Below are 16,849 nucleotides of genomic sequence, written 5' to 3'. Positions count from 1 at the left end.
TTCACTAGTTCAAATGTGTATCATTGGTTACACACACACACACACATACTATCAAAATATGGAATGGTAAATTTGCAATTCCTACTCTGCTGGATTACAGCTTCAGCATGGTTGATGGTCAGGGGTAATGATAGCTGTAATCCAACGTCCACAAGAGCACAGTCCTTCCTGGTTATGTTCCCTAAGTCCCACTGAACTTAGTGGAGCTCGCTTCTGAGTTCCTGAAGATACAATTTACACTTCTTTTAGGTCTGATCTCTTTCACAACAAAACCAGATTCATTAGGCTACGCCCTGCCTTCATGTGCAAGGTTTACTATTTCACAGCTTTCTCCCCCCCCCCCAACCCCTGCTGACAGAGGGGCTGGGTCTTGCGTGATGTGGGATCCTCACACATGCTGTTTGTTATTCTGCCCCTTTCTGAAAGTTTTTCTTTGGTCCTACAAAGGAGAGGCGGGGTGGGGAGGCCAAACAACTCTTTGAAGATACTTTGACTTTCTATGATTAATTGCAACAAGGAGCCCACACAAGGGAGGGAGGTTATTTTTGATTTATTGACGTTTCTTTGTAAGAACAAATTTATAGCAGAGGAAAGCAGCTTCTTAGAGGAATATCAAATGGTTAAAAGGTTCCCTGCACTCTTTGATGTCATGGCCCTGTGGAATGTGGGAAAGGGTTGAAGGACAGGCACTGTTTATTCATAAAATAAAGATCGGGTACCTGCCGTTGGCAGATTTGGGGATAGGCTCCTGCTTAAGAACTTAAGACAGCGCTCAGGCCTGGAGGTGACAAGAGCCCTTGATGTGGCCAAGCCTCCCAAGTGTACTCACCCTTTCCACACACCTCTAGAAGGCGGCACCTGTTTTTCTCATTAGAAAAGTAAAGATGTTACCTGACTATGAATGGGAATGGGAAGGGCAGGGCACCGCTTCAGATAGCCACCATCTGCTCCAGGAATTGCGTTACGAGAAACTCCCAACAAACCCACAGTTATTTTAGGCAACACTGACAGCAACTAAGCACCCCAAAAGAGATGGCAAACAGAGCTGAGAAGGAAGGTAAGTTGTCATTCCAGGAAGTGAGCACGTTTTGTAGGAAATTCCACATTACAAGTCTGTGGTTCATTTTGCTTCTGAGTTCAGCAAGGTCTTAGTAACAGGAATGCAGGTTTTTCACTCCTCGGGTTTCTAGAAATCCAGAAGCTGTGGGAATTAAGAATTTCAACATAAATAACAGAATTGCCCCAAATTAATTAACAAATCTCAGTTCCATTTGCCTACTGAGGAGGATATTGCCAGCTAAACATCTCCCTGTAAAAGGAGACCCCCATATCCTTATCCGATGAATTATGGAATCTGAGATGTTGTACATACCAGTTGCGGCAAGATTTTTTCCACGTGTTCCACTTCCACCTTAGCTACATCCTCAGTCTGAGCCTGCCGTGATGCTCGTGCTCCTGCTTCTGCGAAAGACACAAAACACGACAAGCAAAAATAAGTAGATGGGGCATTGGGAAAGACGGCAAAAGGTGTCACACCGAAAAAGTTTTTCTTAATGGAAAAGAGTATTTAGGTTTGTGATTCTTTTTCTAGTCGCATTATAAAAGCAAAATTATTTGAAAGCAAGCATGTGCATACTTGACACATGACTAGATAATTCACAAGAGGCAGAAGGATCCTAGTAACTCACAAATTACAATTTGTAGAAATTTCTGTTTTTTCTCAGCATACACACTATTGAGTGTCACACTAACACTCCGCAGTCTGCATTGGTTGCCGATCAGTTTCCGGTCACAATTCAAAGTGTTGGTTATGACCTATAAAGCCCTTCATGGCACCGGACCAGATTACCTCAGGGACCACCTTCTGCCGCACAAATCCCAGCGGCCAGTTAGGTCCCACAGAGTGGGTCTTCTCCGGGTCCCGTCAACTAAACAATGCCACTTGGCGGGCCCCAGGGGAAGAGCCTTCTCTGTGGCGGCCCCGGCCCTCTGGAACCAACTCCCCCCAGAGATTAGAATTGCCCCCACCCTCCTTGCCTTTCGTAAGCTGCTTAAAACCCACCTCTGCCGCCAGGCATGGGGGAATTAAGACTTATTTTCCCCCTAGGCCGTTACAACTGTATACATGGTATGTTTGTATGTATGTTTGGTTTTTATATATTAAGGGGTTTTAATTTGCTTTTAGTATTGGATTTTATTGTATATTGTTCATGATTGTTGTTAGCCGCCCTGAGTTTTCGGAGAGGGGCGGCATATAAATCCAAGAAAACTTGAAACTTGAAAACTTGAAGCAGTTAACAATTAAGATCAGAAATCAATTCTGGGATCAGAATGAAATGGGATTTATGAGCGATACACAGCGGAACTTAATTGTACAAGGAAATGTTAAGGTTCCACGGGTGCTGTCCCACTCCTCTGACAGTCCACTTTAATTACTCACCTCGAACAAATACTTTAAGCATTTCGGCCATCAGCCACAGAGCATCACTACTGGCTGAAAGAGAAGGAATATTCCCATGAGACCATGTGTAAGCACCACCGTCCCCCACACTCATTCAGGCACATGCAACTCCGGAACCCGTATGCTACGACTATTTTTCAGTTATTTCTCATGTTCCAGAGCACAGTCTCTCCACAGAAACATTTGGGAAGATGTCCGGCAGCAATTGGCCTTTTTACGGAAGCAGAATGGCTGAGCAATTACCTCGTGTTTTGTCATCTTTGAAATGGAGCTGGAGCAGTTTGTTCAAAGTCTCCTGCACAGAAAGGGACTCAGTCAAGAAGTGTTCGTGGAGAAAAAGTGAATATCTTAAAAAAGCTACTCAATAAGTAAAGTAATATATTCTAGGTCAGCTTTTGTTGGCAGAGGAATACATCAAAAGAAACTGATCAAATATATTACCATGTTTAACAATAGCACTTATATACCGCTTCACAGTGCTTTTACAGCCCTCTCTAAGCGGTTTACAAAATCAGCATATTGCCCCCAACAATCTGGGTCCTCATTTTGCCCAGCTCGGAAGGATGGAAGACTGAGCCAACCTTGAGCCGGTGGTGAGATTTGAACTGCTGAACTACAGCCAGCAGTTAACTGAAGTAGCCTGCAGTCCTGCACTCTAACCACTGTGCCATTTTGGCTCTTATTTACTGTACATCTTATTCTCTTGAGCAAGAGCGAATCAACAATTGAAGCCATCATATCGACACAGTATGAAGGTCCCATCATCCATTCTTCTTCTGGCTGCTTGGGCCAATCTCTAAATTACTTAACAGTACATCAACCATTTCTACCAGCTATCCCACCCGTTTACAATTACTTATTTCAATGAAGATTATTCCTTTAAAAAAAAAAAATTCCTTCTAGGTGTTCTGGAAATGGTAGAAAGCAAATAAAGTACATTGTTAGGCATTTTCCATTATTCCTACTGAAGTTGGTTTCTTTGGGGGGGCAGGGGGGAGTAAAGGCATACAAAAGAGAGTTTAAAGGATGTTTAAAGAAAATAGAACTAAATGTATTAAATGACCGCTAGCTGATTATTGTCAAGTGTCACATAACCAATATCTCAATATGCACACCTTGGGGGAAACCTTCTTGCGAAAGAGCAAAACAACCCTCCTTTACCTTTGTGTTCTATTCTAACTTGCGCCAACATTGTAACTTCAAAACTAATATATTAATATTCTCTAACTAGTGGTGGGTTGCTACTGGTTTGCACCAGTTTGAGCAAACTGGTGGTGATGGGAGGCTCCGCCCACCCACTCATAAATCATCAAAAACACTTTGCATGTATAGAATCTTCTGCGCATGCGCATAAGCATTGCACTCAAAGCACCTGCACGCATCCGTTTCCGAATTGGTAGCAAAGGTAAATGAAACCCACTACTGTCTCTAACTAACATTTATGTTTAATGTTACGTTAGTTAAAACTGGCTGTAATCCACTGGTTTGGCTGAGACAGCTCTTTTGTTTGTCATCTTCAAGACCTATCTCCCACTAAATGAGCATTTGTCTCAACTTCAAAGCTATTGGACTTTATGCGCTTTTGTACAGTGCCTAAAAAACCTCTAAGTAAATACTGTTAATCTTATAGATACATCTACTAGGTAATGAATTCAATGGGCTTTCTCTTGGATAAGGGGATATAAAAGCCGTTCCTTTGTGTTTAAAACCCATATCAGTTTCTTCAAGCCCACCAATTAAGTACCACTTTATCAAACCTCAACTCCAAAATTCTTGTTTAGAAGATCAACATGCTGATGGAAGTAATTCAGTGAACTGCTTTTATGGGGAAGAAATGGTGAATTGAAGATGAATGCGTGAAAAGCAGGATGGAATGAAGAGCTGTCAAGAAGACCAGCTTTTTGTAATTCCTCTTGACACGAATAGGATTTGAGCGCGCCCACAAGTGTTCCAGACAGTTGCATTCTGCAGATGATTGATGAATTTAGAGCTCAGGGAGATGAGGAAATAACCATCAAACCACAGTCAGCACCTTTGAAATGACACTGAATTCGTATACTTTTTTTGAATCACTTCTGAAAATTTCGTTAACAGTTTTTCAGTTGTTAGGAATCTTTGGATCAATATGTTTTACAGAACTGAAGGAGTTTTCTTCCATCCTTACCGAAAGACGTTATTAAGGACAAAAATTAAGGAATAAATAGCAAAAGATTAATTAAATTTTCATTTAAAAAAGTTTCAAATGGCTATACGTCCAGATAAATTTGAAATAACATTTTGGAGTTAATTTTAAAGACCCATTCTCATAGGAAAATATAATTTTGAATTACGGTATTTAAAAAATGGAAAAGTCTAAAAATTGGGCATTAAAGGAAAATAGATGAAATATTACAATTATAGAAGAACATTCACACTCAACTTATAAATACAGAATTAAACAAAATATTTTAACATTGGACATACTAAAGTATTTTTAAACAATGAACCTAGAAGTTAACTTTAAGAGTGTCTGCCTCTACAGATATACTATGTTTAAAAAAAAGCTATGGAAGAGGTTTTACCTGACATGATTGAGACTGATTTGAAATATGGATAATATGGAAAAAGATGTTACACTGGATATATAAAATATGCTGGTTTTAATAATTAAAAGGATTATACAAATAACTCTGACATGGATAATTCTCCTGTACTAGATTTACAAAAGAGATATGTTAAAGCTCTGAAGAATTTTTTGGGAAGGGCAAGTATTGAAAAGAAATCAAGTCCCGAGACACTGTTTGAAGGGAGTAGAGATCAAGATTGATAGAAGTAAAAGGAAGGAATATAAAATTAGTATATTTGATCAAGGCTAAAATAGATAACCTTCCTCTGGTAACCCTTAATGGAGATCCGCAGGTATCAGGACTGAAATGACAAGGTTTTATGAATGTGTTTACAGATAAGAGTTAGGATATAGATTTTATAAAAATGGGAAAGAAGATATCATTTGTAGTATTTTAAAAGGTGTTACTAAAATTGTTTATTTTTGCTGTGATAAAAGGAAGTCCCTTTGTATTTTTTACTCTATTCTTATTTTTCTTTCTTATTTTTAAAATGTTTTACCTATTCTGTACCTTCTATTTTTATTTTAGTCTTCTCAGCCTTTTGGTAAGATCAAGTGTAAATTGTAATCTTAAATAAAATTACCATTTAAAAAAATAAATAGTTCTGAATTATAAAGAGAACTAAGAGTGTATAAGCATAGTAAGAAAAAACTAGAAATAACTGAACAATTAAAAGCATTCAAATGGATTAGGAGCAATTGTTAAATATCTGATTGGCAAACAGATGGGGAAAAAAGTATATTTCCAAGTACACATAGTTCGCTATTCTCACTTTTACTCAGATCACACATTTATGTAATATACAAATGTACACAATACAAAAGCTACTGAAATAATAATTCTTAAAGAACATCCAAACAACTACCAAGTTTACAGAGTTTTTTAAAAAAATATTTTCCTCTCTCACTTATGTCAGGGATAAAAGCTGTATTATTCAAACATTCTATACCGCAGGTAGGCAAAGTTGGCTCTTCTACGTGGACTTCAACTCCCAGAATTCCTGAGCCAATCATGCTAGCTCAGGAATTCTGGGAGTTGAAGTCCACATGTCATAGAAGAGCCAACTTTGCCTACCCCTGTTCTATACCATTTCTTCAACCTGATGAAGGTTGGGTTTCAAGGAGGAATGAAAGGAATTATTTGTGACAGACACATTTCACAGCCTTATGCTAATCAGAATAGGGGGAGAACATTAACTTTTTTTTCTAATAGTTTTTCCCCCCTGCTATGAAAGGTAATGGAAGAAAAAAAACCTGCCCTGGGAACTGTAGAGCCAGGTACTTTTGTCTTCCTATTCATGCAATTGTATATCAAGTCAAGACTATTAGCAAACCAAATTCAATATTATCTATCCTGCCTAGCAGGGGTTTTTAAAGATTTTTATTAATATTGTTTCTTCATTGCTTATTTGACCCCTATGACAATCATTAAGTGTTGTACCACATGATTCTTGACAAATGTATCTTTTTCTTTTATGTACACTGAGAGCATATGCACCAAGACAAATTCCTTGTGTGTCCAATCACACTTGGCCAAGAAAAATTCTATTCTATTCTATTAAGAGTTCAGATCTTTTGCACTTGTACTTGCCAACACTTTATAAAGAAGTTGTGATTTCTCTCTTAAAGCTTTGGACTTGGGCTTTTGCATACTTCATGGATGTAAAATCGAGCTATAAAACTGGGCTAATTAAAAATCCAATTAGGCTTTTGAAGTTTTTTTTTTTTTAAACCACATCTTTTGTATAAAAGAACTAGGGACATTTGTATTCTACTGCAGGCTTAATAGGAAACAGAATAGGAAATGAATGAAGCTCTAGTGCTATCTGCTGTATCAGTCTAGAACTGCTCCAAAGAATTTCATTAATTCCAATACCTAAAGTTCACTTGAAGAAACATTAAATGATAATTTTAAAATGCATTTTTGGAAAATGATAGTTATTAATATCCCAATTCAGTAGTTAAGTGAAACTTATTCAGTATTGTAATAGCATTTTACTCCAAAAAATGAATTCAATATTAGAACTTTCCTAATCCATTCTATTTTATCTTCTATTACTAAATTTTAAGCAAACTATTATCCTGAGGAGGCATGACCCTCGACGCTCTTTTTAAATCCCATTTTAATTTTTTGTTTGATATTATGGACAATATTCTAGTTCCGATATGGTGTTCATCTATCTCAAATCAGTTCAACAGTATAATATATGCATCTTTTATTAAATCCCAAGTATTGTTCCAAGTTAAATCTGGAGCTCTTTCTTTTCTAATCAAAAGCGGTGACCGGTTTTGAACATAATAATTTATATTTAACTAGGTGTTCATAACCTAGACATGCTCTTGTCCATGCAACACCCATGCAAGGTGCAAAGGCTCAGTATAAGGTTTTGTAGTCCTAAGGGCCTAACAACTAACAAAAAGCGCCTTTGCCTTCGCGTTATAATATAAAGCCAGTGCAAATTACATTATGATGAATGAGCAGTCCTAGATTATTTCGTAATAATAGCAATAATAATAATGAACGTTTAGTAAACTTGTCCATAAACGGTATTAAGGGAGGGCAAAAGAAGCGATCACCTCCGACACTCCAACTCCAGGAAACCAGAGAGACCATTTCATTTTGTAGCCCAACTTAAAATCTATCTCTAGCTTGTACTTTATTTAAAAGGCGCCGCCTCAATCGTCCTTATCTCCTGAGCAGTTCCTCCCAAGTGTCCTCTGCTTCTTGCTTTTCAGCCAGGCGGCACCCCCATTGCTTCTTCACCCTCCAATTCGATCAATTCCTAGACTCCATTCCCAAGAGGGCCAATGGACCCGTCCACAATTAATGCCTCGGTTCCATTTGCAACCAGGATCCCCGAGCCTTAAACCACGTCTACTTTTTGCAACAACGCTCCTGGCCGCTTCACCCGCCCCTGGGATAGGCGGCTGCTCTGCATGGTAAGTAAACCTCCGGCTATTCCCACGTTACAACTCCCGCTACATCCATCCAGGTACGGCCAAAACGTTTGGATTGCCGGCGCCTTTCTTTCCCTTTGCCTTTCTCACCCATCTTAAATCCTAACTTAGAACGTCCCAAGCTGAACTCGTTGTTGCTGTTATCTCTCGGCCCATTTTCCCTAACCTTTTTGAAGCCTGCCGCGCGCTCTTCCCTGGTCTCCATTCCACCCTTGCATTCCCTTGCTTAAGATTCCGCGCTCAAAACCGTTCAGAACATCCGCGTGGCTTTTCGGGAAATGTAGTCCGTAGAATCCCGCCCTCAAGCGTTTACTTCCGGAGAAGAAGGGGGCGCCACCGGTTACTTCTAACCAAGAGGCATGCTGGGAAGCGTAGTTTGTGGGGTGTTCTTTTTTTGCTCCTCCCGCCCTTCAAGTGTCGGTAAAGCCGCTGATCTGAAAAGGCGGGAAGAGGCGGGAAGCTTGAGTTAAGAAGTCTCGTTTTAGGAAAGAAAAAGAAAGCGGAGAGCCGGGGGTCGGTGCCCGAAAGCATCGAGTTCAGGGTCTGAGGATGGAGGAATAGGGAGAGGAGGGGGAGCGATCCCCATGTGAAAGGCTTGATTTACAGTGAGTAAGTCGTCCAGGGAGACCATTCTTGCCAGTAGCACGGCGCCAAGGTGCCCTGCTTTTGCGAATGCGTTTCTCGGCTTCTCTTCGACGCTTGCTTAGCCTTTCCGCTTTCTTTTGGGAATCAGCCCTCGTTTTCTGAAAAGTTGTGAGAGTGGACCCTATTGAATCAATAGCCCTAAACTTTAGCTCTTTGCTTTGTGGGACTTCCATCCGAGAAAATAAATAGGTGGATTCACATGAGATGATTTAGGACCGGGATCTATGTCAGTAGAGCCATAATATATTGAACTCCTAGGACTTACTAATAGATAGGGAACGGTTTGCAACTCTCTTGAATTCACTGCTGTAAATCTAAGCTTTAAAAAGTGGCTTGGGGTTCTGGATTCTTATTTTCTAAAGACAATTCTGCTAGGACTTGACTTATTTTTTATTTGTTTTATTCCTTTCTCAAACAGGTATAGCAGAGTAGTAATTTGAATAAACATAAGTAAAAAGTAACAATAAAATAGGACAGTAGGACAGGGAGGGTAGGCACAGTGGTGCGCTTATGCATGCCCCGTGCAGACCTCTTAGAAACAAGGAGAGGTCTACAGTAAACCTGTTTAGGATCTCACTTTAAATCTAAAATAATTTAATAACTTCCTTTGTTTCTACATCAAGTTTATTTATTATTTATTAATTAATTGAACTTGTATGCCGCCTCTCTCTGTGGACTCGGGGCGGCTCACAACATATAGTGAAACACAACAGTACAGTTGTCCAATTAATATACTAAAAAGTTGTTAAAATTCTAATTTTAAAAACGTTCATTTTCATTCATTTAGTAATCACACTAACAACATTTGCTGGACAGGGGAAGATTTAATGTCCCCAGGCCTGGCGGAAAAAATGTGTTTTTAAGCTCTTGCGGAAGGCAAGGAGGGTGGGGACAGTGTGAATCTCCGGGCGGAGCTGATTCTAGAGGACCGGGGCCACCACAGACAAGGCTCTTCCCCTTGGTTCCGCCAGCCGACTTTGTTTTGTCGACGGGACCCTAAGAAGACCAACTCTGTGGGACCTCATCTGTCGCTGGAATTCATGCGGCAGAAGGCGGTCTCGGATATAGTCTTGAAGATAGTTATCTTTAATAGCTGATGTTTCCTTTCTTTTTCTTTTCCCTCATTCTTACACTTCTATTTAGTTTTTCCACGTAAGTATTTAAAGAGAAATGAACATGAGTTTAGGGTTTTCTGTTGAAAACTCACCAACAACATTTAGAAAGGATTAAAAATAAATAATTGCTGGGATGTTTTTGAATAAAATGTAGGAGGACTAGGGAGTTGTAAGCATTAAATATTTTTAAGCATTTTTAATTCACATTTTAAAAGATTACATTGTATTAATATTATACCAAGCGAAACAAAGTGTTTCTAGAAAAGATCCCACAGGTTTCAAAACTATGACTTATTACATGATGATTTAAGGACTAATTCAGTTTGGGGTGGGTGAAATACTCTTTAACTTGTTTCAGTGCTCGGGCTGTGAGTATAGATTCAGTTTCTGAGTGATGAACACATAAGTGTCAGTTCATTTACTTTGAACTAATTTAAAGTATATGGATTATTACTGTCTGGAGTTCAGAAACACAAAGTGCCTATCGTAATTATACATAAGTATGCTACATTAACTTCTCATAGACCACAACACAATAATGGCAACAGGATGATTCTAAAACAAATATCTGGGGAGAGAGGCATCAACTTGGCGCCTTTGTGCAAAACTTTGGCTCCATCCTTACATTTTAAATTAAATTAAAACATTAGCTTGTTGACACACAAAGAATAGACAAACTTGCCAGATGTTGTATGTTTTTGCAGAATGTGCAGTCCAGATTTTAACAATAAAACCCACACACTGAGTTTCAAAGCATCCTGTACAAAAACTACACACACACACACACACACGACTGCACACATGTTTATGGTGATGAGAGGACTCTTAACTCCACCAGAAGATATAACTTCAAAGAATGCAATTGGTATATTTTATCTCAGAACACAATTGTGCCATAAAACAAGCACTAAATGTATTATTTATTTAGTTGGATCATTTTTATTTTTCTGCCAAAACAGGATCTTAACATATGTTTTAATTGACATCTTTGCTCTTGACTATTTTATTGAAGAAATATACTCCCTATAGTATGAATAACTCTTTCTCAGTGGAGAGAGACACCACCAAATCAATAATTAAAATGCCTCTGAACTACAGTTCCCAGCATGCCCTGTTTCCCAGGTAGTAAGATGTAGAAGATATTTAACTACAATTCCCAACATGCTGCAGTTTCCTTAGTTACAAAAGTAGGCATTGGCGGTTGAAGGGTGAGGCTTTAGTTCTAGCAACCCTCAGCAAGCTTTTGAAGCAAGTTTGATTGTCTTAAGGCTTCTAGTAACAGAGGTATAAGCCACGGAAGCTGGTTTGAACATTTGAAGATTACTTAGACTAGGTTCAAATAAGCAAAATGTGCTCTGGCAATAACCTGCAGTTGTTGTTGTCCACCAGGCTACCGGCTGCTGCCTTTTGATCTTGCCATCAGCCTTAACCCCTTATCTACATGGGGGAATGAATGATGCTGATGCCTGCCACAGAGATGGAAGCCTTCCGACAGTCTTATACTAGGCTGTGCAAAGAGAGTGGTGCCGAGCTTCAAGATTGTATCCTGCCACACTTGGAGGAAGCAACAGGAAGAAACCGCTTGGATTTGGCCACGCAGAGCCTTTCTGTAGATAGTTGCGGAGTCCTTGGCAAGCTCTTGCAGGATGACCTCCAGTTCACTGAGCTCATACTGAATGATTGCATGCTGAGTGAAGAAGGTGGGACCTCCTCTGTCCATAAGGCAATTCTTTACTTCTGTCCTATCCTGAAAACGTATTGGAGTTTATGGTACTCCCATTGTGGTTGCTTGCTGTTAACTTCTCTTTGTAATCAAACACTCTGTGTTAACAATTTGCATAGACCAGGCGTAGGCAAGGTTGGCTCTTCTATGACTTGTGGACTTCAACTCCCAGAATTCCTGAGCCGATCATGCTAGCTTGGGAATTTTGGGAATTGAAGTCCATATGTCATAAAAGAGCCAACTTTGCCTACCCCTGGTCTAGACAGATAGAAACATGGAAACATAGAAGATTGATGGCAGAAAAAGACCTCATGGTCCATCTAGTCTGCCCTTATACTATTTCCTGTATTCTATCTTAAGATGGATATACTGTACAGTATTTATCCCAGGCATGTTCAAATTCAATTACTGTGGATTTACCAACCACGTCTGCTGGAAGTTTGTTTCAAGCATCTACTATTCTTTCAGTAAAATAATATTTTCTCACGTTGCTTCTGATCTTTCCAACTAACCTCAGATTGCGCCCCCTTGTTCTTGTATTCGCTTTCCTATTAAAAACACTTCCCTCCTGAACCTTATTTAACCCTTTGACATATTAAAATGTTTCAATCATGCCCCCCCCTTTTCCTTCTGTCCTCCAGACTATACAGATTGAGTTCATTAAGTCTTTCCTGATAAGTTTTATGCTTAAGACCTTCCACCATTCTTGTAGCCCGTCTTTGGACCCATTCAATTTTGTCAATATCTTTTTGTAGGTGAGGTCTCCAGAACTGAACACAGTACTCCAAATGGAGTCTCACCAGCGCTCTATATAGCGGGATCATAATCTCCCTCTTCCTGCTTGTTATACCTCTAGCTATGCAGCCAAACATTCTACTCGCTTTCCCTACTGCCTGACCACACTGACCGTAATCCCTAAAATGGAGATCAGTCATAAAAATTGGGACAAGGACATATGGTGATACATACCTTCCCAAAGAACAGGAGGAGAAGGAAGTGTTAGTGTGTTCAAGAGTATACTCTCATGATCAGCCAAAATAAACCTGTACATTGTTTAATAATACGACAGTATGTTCACATGACACATCAAGCATGAACTCACCCACTCTGGTTTACACAATAAATCATGATTAAACAAGACAAGATTCAGTACAAGGTGTGAATGTGTTTGTTTGTTTTAATTTGGGGAATTTGCTAACATTTTCAGATATGAGTCTTTTTCCTTGTAGGGGCTAAGCTGCTGTTACATGGACTTCGTTCCAATACAGTTGTAAAGTTCTTAAATCTGAAGGTGAGTGTGCTGCACCTTAGTCTTAAGGTGGCAAAATGTCTAGGATGCTTTTGCTTTGGGGAATAATAGCAGAGTGAACTTAGAATAGTCAAAAGCTTTATGAGGCAAATCATATAACTGGAGTCTATAGGGTGTGTGCCGCCTTAAGAAACCTCTTGGTTTTAGAATAGCAGTTGAAAATAAGTATCTAATCTTTGAATAATTAAATAAGAATGTAAAATACACAAATAGAACAAAAGTAAAAAAGAAATAACTTCTGGTGACTTGTTTTTCAGCTCTTCAGTTTTTAAGCATGTTTATATTTCCCAATCTTTACTAGATAATTTGCTTTTAGAAATTGCAATAGTATTAATTTGTTTATTAATTAACTATATTATACACATACTGGTAAGTGTATGGATATACATATGCATACATATTCGTAACTTAGATTTACATCAATTTTCACACTATAATATACATTTGTCAAGAATCATGAGGTACAATATTTAATGATTGTCATAGGAGTCAAATAAGCAATCAGGAAACAATCAAACAATAGTTTTCTGCCGCATGAATCCCAGCGGCTGATAAGGTCCCACAGAGTTGGCCTTCTCCGGGTCCTGTCGACCAAACAATGTCGTTTGGCGGGCCCCAGGGGAAGAGCCTTCTCTGTGGTGGCCCCCACCCTCCTTGTCTTTCGCAAATTACTCAAGACCCACCTATATCGCCAGGCATGGGGGAACTGAGACATCCTCCCCCAGGCTTTTATATTTTATGTTTGGTATGTATGTGTTGTATGGTTTTAATTGCTGGGGTTTTATGTATGTTTTATTTTTAATATTAGATTTGTTTCACTGTTATATTGTTTCTATTATTGTTGTGAGCTGCCCCAAGTCTTCGGAGAGGGGCGGCATACAAATCTAATAAATAAATAAATAAATAAATAAATAAATAAATAAATAAATAATTTCCTTCCAAATCAATACTGGGAAGTTAATAAAATTTCTAAGATGTCTTCCTATTTATTCAAGTGATATACTGTACAATGGTAGAGTCGTAAAGATAATGTGGAACCATTAAATGTAGAACATAGAAATGGACATAAATTCACGGATTCTCTAGGGAGAAGTGCAAACAATGCAATTGAGCATAAATTAACAAGTTGTGTGAAGAAGAGACGGCCAAGTCTGTTGAATTTTCAGAGTTCTGTGGATGAAGCCATGTTTCTGTTTAATGTCTGAATGTATCCACTTTTTGAGTACTGTAATGGAGAGATTAACTAGGTTTGGTTTCTTTTAGGGAAACAACATGCGAAATGTTGGGGCTGAAGCTCTGGGAAAGTTGCTCAGGCAAAACAAGACTATCCAGAGGTGAGTAGTCATAGGGTATTTGGGGGGGCGGGGTCTGTCAAGCTGTGCACACCCAATTGGTTCAGATAGTCAGAGGAGGATTCCTATATTTGCATGGAAGAGGACTCAGGGTCCCTTTTCTACTAGTTTTTCCTCATCATTTCTATCACTCATTTCCTCCCACTTATGACTGTATGACTGTAACTTGTGGCTTATATCCTTTAGATTTTTATAAATTTTGATTGTTTCCTGATTGCTTATTTGACTCCTATGACAATCATTAAATATTGTACCTCATGATTCTTGACAAATGTATATTTATTTTTTACACACACTGAGCGTATATTATGCATCAAAGACAAATTCCTTGTGTGTCCAATCACACTTGGCCAATAAAGAATTCTATTCCATTCCATTCCCTTCTGTATTTTTTGGACTATAACACTGGTGTATAAAACGCACCAAATTTCGAAGAGGTAAGAAAAAAAGGGTTTTGTCTTCCCCATCCCTCAGAAGAAGGCCTCCCAAACCCTCTATGCCTCATTTTTTTGCAAAAATGGGTGAAAAATTGCCTGCTTTTGCAAAAAAATGGGGTGCGCAACAGGTTTGGAAGGCCCGCAGTGTGCTCCTGGGGGCTGGGAAGGCAAAAAAAGCACCTGTTTTTGTGGAAAAGGCCCATTTTCACCCTTTTTTTTTGCAAAAATATGGGCATTTTTGCCTTCCCCCAGCCCCCAGAAGCACTCTGCAGGCCTCCCAAATCCTCTGCACACCCAATTTTTACAAAAAGCAGGGTGCCTTTTTTGCAAAAATGGGATGTGGGGGTGGGGCTTTGGGAAGACAAAAATGGCTGTATTCAATGTATAAGATGTACCAAGATTTCCATCCTTTTTTAGGATAGAAAAAGGTGCATCTTATACTCCGAAGAATACGCATCAGCCTCTATTAATTAATTAATTAATTAATTTATTAGATTTGTATGCCGCCCCTCTCTGCATACTCGGGGCGGCTAACAACAATAAAAAGACAATGTAAACAAATCTAATATTAAAAATAATCTAAAAAACCCCAATTTAAAGAACCAATCATACATACAAACATACCATGTATAAATTCTATAAGCCTAGGGGGAAGGGAAAATTTCAATTCCCCCATGCCTGACGACAGAGGTAGGTTTTGAGGAGCTTGCGAAACGCAAGGAGGGTGGGGGAAACTCTGATATCTGGGGGGAGTTGGTTCCAGAGGGTTGGGGCTGCCACAAAGAAGGCTCTTCCCCTGGGTCCTGCCAGACGACATTGTTTAGTCTTGCCTCCTTCTTCCCAAGGCTCACTTTGGAGTGGAACAATCTAGGTGTGTGGGAAGAAAGCTTCACTATCTTCTGTGAGGGGCTTGGTGCAAACCACCATCTCCAGATGTTGGACCTGCGCAATAATCAAATCAACCATCAGGGAGCAGGAGAACTGGCCTTGGCACTCAAAGCCAATTCTACTCTACAAGAACTGGGTAAGCCTTGCCTTTTGTAAAAACGGAGGGTAACTCCCATCCCTCCCCCTTTGACAACCCATACCATTTTACTGGGAAAGAAAGACTGCTTGTCTTTAATGCTTGGTTTATTAAGAATTTTGATTATAATAGTCAAATCTGATGTAAATGGAAGGTGTAAAAAATATGGGATATCTCTTCATCACATATCCCATCCCTTATTTATAAACAAATCCATAAAACATGTTTTTAGTCCTGGTGTCAGTAGAAAGTCAATAAAAGGTTACAAAAAAATATAATTATAAGATGCACCCAAATTTTCAACTTCTTTTTTTTTTGGGGGGGGGGGGGAGTGCATCTTATACTCTGCAAAATATAGTATATGTAAGCTAGGTGAAACTTTACAGAATTAGGGCTGACATTTATACAATTAATGAAGTATCTTTATACAATTAATGATGTTTATACAATTAATGAAGTATTGATTGCAGAGATACTGTATTGCAGTTCATCTGTTTGAAAGTAGGTATTTTTGCACATAGTCTACCACAGTGTTTCCCAACCTTGGCCACTTGAAGATATGTGGACTTCAACTCCCAGAATTCCACAGCGAGCGAATGCTGGCTGGGGAATTCTGGGAGTTGAAGTCCAGATACCTTCAAGTGGCCAGGTTGGGAAACACTGGTCTACCAAATAAGGGTGGGGGGAGGAACCAGAAATGTCCAATGATAGGCACAACGTGAGAGGCCTGTTCTGTTCAATTTGGTACAGAACTATCGAAAGTTAAGCCATGCTGACTGACTTGCTGCTGCCTTTCTAAGCAGTGCTTAATAATAAATCCCGCAGCACCCTTTGAGAAATACCGTTTAGAGTTCATCCTGGTAAAAGTCGACTGATTTCAACCACTGATGTACCAGTTTGGGAATGCAAGACCTGAGGTGGCCTGAATGTTTGCTTCTCGCTTAGATCTGCGCTGGAATAACGTTGGGCTCTTGGGTGGCCGGGCACTTCTGAATTGTCTTCATAGCAACCGGACAGTGCAGCAGCTTGAATTAGCTGGCAACAATATACCAAGTGATATTCTGAAGGCTGTGGGTAAGCAATTGTGCCAGCTTTCTACTTGATAAAAGATTAATTAGATTCAACTCTGGTTACAGATTGTTATAGTCTGTGCCTCCTGTTTTTACTGTCAGAGGTCAAAGGAATCACCATACAATGTGAAAACCTTTCAGAGGCATTTA

At 39.4% G+C, this 16,849-nt stretch overlaps 2 protein-coding genes across 5 annotated transcripts in view; one reads left to right on the top strand and one right to left on the bottom strand.

The window, feature by feature from the left end:
• Positions 1–534: 534 nt before the first annotated feature.
• CENPX (centromere protein X) lies at positions 535–8,312 on the bottom strand. 2 transcript variants are annotated; one of them, XM_070735959.1, is made up of 5 exons: positions 8,191–8,312; positions 2,705–2,756; positions 2,441–2,494; positions 1,373–1,461; positions 535–1,201 (listed from the first exon to the last, which is right to left on the bottom strand). In XM_070735959.1, the coding sequence occupies exons 1-5, from the start codon at positions 8,227–8,229 to the stop codon at positions 1,187–1,189; spliced, it is 249 nt and encodes an 82-aa protein (XP_070592060.1). In that variant the 5' UTR covers positions 8,230–8,312; the 3' UTR covers positions 535–1,186. The 2 variants fall into 2 exon arrangements, with proteins under 2 accessions (XP_070592060.1, XP_070592059.1); XM_070735958.1 differs by having other exon boundaries at positions 7,644–8,257.
• A 101-nt stretch (positions 8,313–8,413) lies between these two features.
• The window catches only part of LRRC45 (leucine rich repeat containing 45), a 29,797-nt gene continuing 21,361 nt past the window's right edge, over positions 8,414–16,849 (top strand). Inside the window, exons 1-6 of one of the 3 annotated variants that reach the window (XM_070740079.1) lie at positions 8,414–8,629; positions 11,174–11,484; positions 12,737–12,798; positions 14,080–14,150; positions 15,451–15,629; positions 16,575–16,703. In XM_070740079.1, coding sequence (XP_070596180.1) covers positions 11,238–11,484; positions 12,737–12,798; positions 14,080–14,150; positions 15,451–15,629; positions 16,575–16,703 — 688 coding nt within the window. In that variant the 5' untranslated portion in view covers positions 8,414–8,629; positions 11,174–11,237. Of the gene's footprint in view, positions 8,634–11,173; positions 11,485–12,736; positions 12,799–14,079; positions 14,151–15,450; positions 15,630–16,574; positions 16,704–16,849 lie in introns of those variants that run through there. The other 2 variants (XM_070740078.1, XM_070740080.1) reach the window with 2 other exon arrangements.

The sequence above is a fragment of the Erythrolamprus reginae genome, chromosome 2 (genome assembly GCF_031021105.1).
Source record: "Erythrolamprus reginae isolate rEryReg1 chromosome 2, rEryReg1.hap1, whole genome shotgun sequence".
NCBI lineage: Eukaryota > Metazoa > Chordata > Lepidosauria > Squamata > Dipsadidae > Erythrolamprus > Erythrolamprus reginae.
The sequence above is the reverse complement of the archived record's forward strand: the minus strand, read 5'-3'. Positions and strand labels throughout refer to the sequence as shown.

Excerpts from the sequence above, each read along its gene's own strand:
- CENPX (XM_070735958.1), bottom strand. The coding sequence starts at position 7,685 with ATGAAATGGTCTCTCTGGTTTCCTGGAGTTGGAGTGTCGGAG. Across the intron at positions 2,757-7,643 it reads CTGGAGTTGGAGTGTCGGAG|GAGACTTTGAACAAACTGCT; the intron begins GTGATCGCTTCT and ends CTTTCTGTGCAG. Across the intron at positions 1,462-2,440 it reads GCTTAAAGTATTTGTTCGAG|AAGCAGGAGCACGAGCATCA; the intron begins GTGAGTAATTAA and ends TGTCTTTCGCAG.